This window comes from Brachyhypopomus gauderio, chromosome 15 (assembly GCF_052324685.1).
Source record: "Brachyhypopomus gauderio isolate BG-103 chromosome 15, BGAUD_0.2, whole genome shotgun sequence".
Classification (NCBI taxonomy): domain Eukaryota; kingdom Metazoa; phylum Chordata; class Actinopteri; order Gymnotiformes; family Hypopomidae; genus Brachyhypopomus; species Brachyhypopomus gauderio.
In genome coordinates, this window is record NC_135225.1 from 8220299 (window position 1) to 8225959 (window position 5661).

Below are 5661 nucleotides of genomic sequence, written 5' to 3' on the forward strand. Positions count from 1 at the left end.
TAGGCAAAGATCTGGGTAAAGGCTTTAAAAATGTTTAATCCTTCACCAATTACAATCTAACCTTTCCAATGAGAGAACATTCTGCCAAAAATGCACAACTACAGGTAGGAAAAACGTAGACCTATAAAGAGATCCAACTGTCCAGGACATAAGTGCTTCGTACTTCAGTAATTTCAGCTCATCCCACAAGCCTATGTCAGGGGAGCACAACAGTTTGCTTCTGTTGTCAGTGAACATTTTTTGTGTGGATCTGGACGTATGCTTCAGATCACTTTCCTGTTGAAAGATCCAGCCATGACCTAGTGTTGATCTTCTTACAGAGGGAGTCAGATTGCGATGGAAATTTGAAGAGTCTATGATAGCAATTATCCTTTCAACAAAATGTGGGCATATGAAGCAAAACAGGCCCACAACATAACAGAGCCATGCTTTTGACCTCTGGTGTTTCCTACCTGGTGTGTTTTATCTGACCACAAACACCAGTTCTAGTCAAATTTCCTCTCTCTGAGAGGAAACTCTGAGTGCTTATGTGTGCAGCTTGTTGACAGCTGAGGTTTTTTTTCTAGCAGGCTTTGCAAATAATTTGTTGGCAAATATATCACATCTAATTGTCATTTTGTGGACACAGTGCCCCCATAATGCAAGCAACTCTGGCAACTGTGACCCCTGACCCCTTTGCCTCTTGAAACATCCTCCTTGCCTTGCATTTATTGCAAAATTAATTTGTATCCTCTTCCAGGTAGATTTATTGCAATTTAAATGATTGGAAATTGTGACAATAACTCTATAAAGCAATGTATAAATAATCTGAAACTGACAGTTTATAAATAAACCTTAAAAAAACTAAACTGAATCAATATGATTTACAATGTTTTTCATTATTTTGTCATTTCAAAATACAAGAACAGACTTTCTGTCACTATGTTCATTTATATTGCACAAGTTTATTATCAAAACCATATGGCAACCTGTTTACTCACAGCAGTCTCTTCTTCATGTATGCACAAGTAGGCTACATGATCTTTACAGTACTGTGGAAAGCAACAATAAAGTAATTAATTATAGAAACAATAAAGTAATAATATACACAACTAACTGAAATATGAATATTGAAAAGAAATAAATGACTCATTATATAACAATATTAGGAAAATACTTTTTATGGAAACAATGCAAATTATTACTAAAAATAGTGGATATTTTGTAAAAATAAAAATGCAAATTTTGTTTATATATTCACAGTAGTTGTATTCTTTTTAAATTGTGAATATTTTCACATATGATGACATATGTTTGACGCCGGGGGGGTGAATGGGGGCGTCGCCCCCTCAGGCGAGGTGTCCCGACCCCTCAATGTAAAAAATAAGACCCATTTATTTTACAACAATCGCTACATGGTGCCCCCTCGGCCGCTTGACAATCGTTACACGCACCCCCCACCGCCCCGCTCAACAACTTACGTTCGCCCCCCCCCCGAAATTTTCTGACGCCCCCTCACTGTATATGTTCTGGCGCCGGCCCGGCTCGCCCCCCCCCCCCAAACTGAGAAAAATCAAAAGAAATAAAATTTCACAAAGACACTTAAAAAAAAAAAACCAAATAAGAAAGGATCTGAAATGGTAGAAGTGGCTTATCTAAACTTTAAAGCATATTCTGTTGTAAAGCACATTATAATATAATGATTCACCATTTCTGGAAAAAAAACTGCCGAATGTAATGATTAATTATGACGTTTATAATGGTATTCATGTCAACACTAGCTTTTCCCATGATACCACGGGAATCTGGACAATGAATTCCCTTTATAGCCACATACATTCTCTCTCTGTCCTCCCTTGGCACCTGCATTCAGTCCACCACACCCATAGAGACAGAGACATGACTCATAGTCTTGACTCCACCTCTTCCCTAGTAGAACTAATACAGCCCTCTGATCAGAATGACAAACAATTTATGAATCAAGACCAAATATGATGGGTTTGTTGCTATATAGAGATTTTACGGCAAGTTATCACTAGATATGCTAGTGGATTATTCTTACAGAACAACTAACATGAAGTCAGGTAAATGCATATGCATAACTAACATTAAAAGCAGGTAAATGCATGACGTACAATAAGAGTGCAGAGATTATTAATTTGCAAAAAATTTAAAGCGGAGAATGTGACAACATTTTATGGGCACAGACACTCGCCCACCTCTTGGTAAAATGTGTTCATTATTGTGTAACAACACAGCATGTGTGACTGTAGTGCTATCACAATGATTACATAGCTGGACAGGATAGAGACAGAAACTGTAGACTCATACATCTGACAAAGAAAATCCAGTGGTGAAATCTGCACCTGGAGAAAACAACAATGGACTTTCACTTCCCAATGTCTTTTGCAAAACCCAATTATTATTTATTTTTTTACCACATCAAAGACATGTTGATAGACACACCCAGCATTCATTATATAATATGCATTCTGCTTTACACTATGAGAACATTAATTGCCCATCATAGTTGTTAAACATTAGAGAGCTATTCTCCTACTTTGTTCAGAACAACAGACTGAACGTCACTATAGAAGGAATAAAGCTTTGCATTATGACATTTTATTAATTGATCAAGTAAATAAGTTACCATGCAAACTGGATATAGGCCACGCTCTTCATTGCTTTATTTAATTTTTACTATTTTACACATTTTATAAAAAGAGCAAATGTGATAATTCTGTTAAATGAATATTGTTATTTAAGATTTGCCGTAGGTACAGCACATATATAGATGTGTGTGAGTGTGTGTGTATCTGCAGTAACTACCAAGCAAAGTTCTCATCAAAATAACGGTGGTTAATTAAATAACAATATTTGTTTAACATTAGCTGTTTTTCTAATATATGTATTAGAACAGCCCACCACTATATATATATATATATATATATATATATATATATATATATATATATATATATATATATATATATATTGGCTTCTATAGGATTCAATGGACTTCCAATACCTTTGTGTGTCCAGGTGTGACCAAACCTTAGTCAGTAGTGAATAACTTGTTCTATGAGAAACTACCTGTCTGCTGTCTCTAATAATGGCTTTGGAATAAATCATAAATGCATGAAGAATACCTTCAGGCAGACAGCATCCAGTATCCAGTACACAAGTCATGGCTTGTTGAAAAGTTAATCTCCACTCGTATTTGTGTCTGAAAAAAGCACCATTTGAGCAGTATCATATTAAGAGATGCACTAGCTGTTACATCTGAGTAAAGCAAGTCAGCCATGCTATTGGTCTGATGGTGAAAGGGAGCATTGTAGGATGAACCAATGATTAAAAACTGGTTTTAATTCAAATGAAAATGTACATGTAATTTGACATGACCTGAAAAAACCTTTTAAATTACTTACTAAGATCTAGGACTTAAGAACTCTGCTTCTAGCGATCTCTTGACCAATTATGTATTAGACTCTACAGGGCTCCAACATGAATCAGCATGAGATAATTCTCGACATGAATCTATCTGGGAGCCCATAGTGGAAAACAATAAATCTGGCCCCTATGTAGTGTTCCTGGAGTACTTGGCCACAGAACACCTGCTACTATACAATAGTTTCCGTTTTAGTGCAGTCAATGTTACTGGAACTCGTTTACCACATGTGACAGTACAGTAAGGACGTATACAGGCTTGTGGACATTGTTGTACTACTCAAATCATTCAACAAATTGCTTTTGCTGACAGTCTGACAATGATCCCCGTTTCTACTGAAGCATGAGCTACTTGAGCAATCTTTTTGACCGTAGCCTCTTTCAAAGTCACTTTCCTCTAGACACCCTAACCCGAAATCTAGATCAACTTTATTTACTCAGCATTTTAACACATCCCACTATATTACCTATATTAGTTATAGCCTATCGTGTATCGATATACTGTATTCGATAAGTGTATCTAAGCTTCTGCTACAATTGAGGTTTATTCAACCAGTCAGCTAGACAGACAGATAAAATGTGTTTAGGCTGCATTACTCTCCATACTTAACATTTTGCCTTCCCTATTGGGCACTTCGTAATCATTAGTAATGAATAAATAAAATCTTCTTACTTCATGAAATCCCAACGGATTATTTAAAACAGCTAACCAAAATGCATCTAAGACGTAGCCTACATTTCCCAAGAACCACGTTTGTTTTACGGAAATAACGTTTCCCCTCGTCGGCTGACAGGAGCGGGGTTGTAAACTATCCAGGTTAGCTTGTTAGGAAATGCAGTTTTACGGTTTCAAAGTTTGAGCCGTACTTTTAATGGCATTGTAGATGTTTCTAAATAATGATTATTAATAGCTAGGTAAATTATTTGACAGTAAACAAACTTTGGAAAGCTATGTTACGTAACTTTGTCTAACGTGCATATTTCCCCTGTAGTTTAGACATGGATGAACCTAGCTAGCCATTCAGCTAACGTACATTAAACGCTTTCATACTAGCGTTACCTAGTTAACTACCTATATATAAGCTGATGTGGCACGTAGGTTAGCTGGATAGCTAGCCAGCCATCTAGCAAACTATGGAAAAAACTCCAGTGAGGCTGAAGTTGGAGAGTCAAACGTCCGTTACAAGTGTCTCTGGTGTGGGTAAGGTAGGTGAGCTAACCTAGCTAGGATATCTTCCTAAGCTTATATGCATATTAACAGATTAACTAATTTATAAGAATTCCCAACGTACTCTGTGGATGTAATTACATTAATCATAATTCCCACGTAGTTAGGTTCCCTGAGCTAATGCCACGACTGTAACCCGTTTATGGTTCAGCCTCAGGAGCTTCTCGGTGTTAAAATGTGTTCATCTATCGGTGTTTGACAGCCTTTCCTTTTGCTCCCAGTCGATGAGTGCCACGCTGAAGGACAGATTAAAACGATCACGGCGCTCCTTTACCTCCCCACTCAGTGTGGTTAAGAGGCTCAAAGTGGACGAGGATGAGTTACCACACACTTTGAAAAAGGATACGAACCATGCCAGGCCTGCAGACAAGGGAGGTGATCAGGGCATCAGAAATGAGGACATGAAAGATCATAAAGACTTTTTAAATACATTTGGGTCTGACCCACCTCATCCCTCAAGTGAAGTACTTCAGCATCGAGAGCAATTAAAGAAAGATGTTAAGGAGAAAGCAGAGACCTTACGAAGGCTCAGGATGGTAAAAATGTACAGAAGTAAGGTAAATGTCTTCATCGTTATCTACTAGTTAAATAGTGGAGTTGTTTTCATTAGTAACTTGTATGTTCTACATCCATTTTAGAATGACCTGGCACAGCTGCAAGGATTGATAGATAAGTGGAGGCGATGTGCTCAAGCAGTGCTCTATGAACTCCAAACTGAATTACCTACAGATGCCCGGAAAGCCTGTCTGTCTCAACTCATTGACCACTTTGGACTGGAAGACCGTATACTTCACTTTAATAGGACAGAAGAGGACTTCACAAACAACTGATTTACACTATATTTCTTTTTTGGTCTCTTTGGTGTTGTTCATTTTCACTCTTCAGGTATTTGCATTTTCTTTTAGACTACACAAAAGCCACATTTAGGGAATTTAGCTAATCAGAGTAGAAGGATTTTGATGTATGGTAAATGAAAGTGGCAATATGGTTTCCTGGTTGTGGTCCTA

The 5661-nt window shown here is 37.4% G+C and overlaps 1 protein-coding gene across 2 annotated transcripts; it reads left to right on the forward strand.

Annotated features, from left to right (window-relative positions):
• The first annotated feature begins 4133 nt into the window (after positions 1 to 4133).
• sfr1 (SWI5-dependent homologous recombination repair protein 1) lies at positions 4134 to 5484 on the forward strand. 2 transcript variants are annotated; one of them, XM_076973788.1, is made up of 3 exons: positions 4134 to 4243; positions 4876 to 5211; positions 5293 to 5484. In XM_076973788.1, exons 2-3 carry the CDS (start codon positions 4879 to 4881, stop codon positions 5482 to 5484), a joined length of 525 nt encoding a protein of 174 aa, XP_076829903.1. In that variant the 5' UTR covers positions 4134 to 4243; positions 4876 to 4878. The 2 variants fall into 2 exon arrangements, with proteins under 2 accessions (XP_076829903.1, XP_076829902.1); XM_076973787.1 differs by lacking the exon at positions 4134 to 4243 and adding an exon at positions 4491 to 4632.
• The last annotated feature ends 177 nt before the right edge of the window (positions 5485 to 5661 follow it).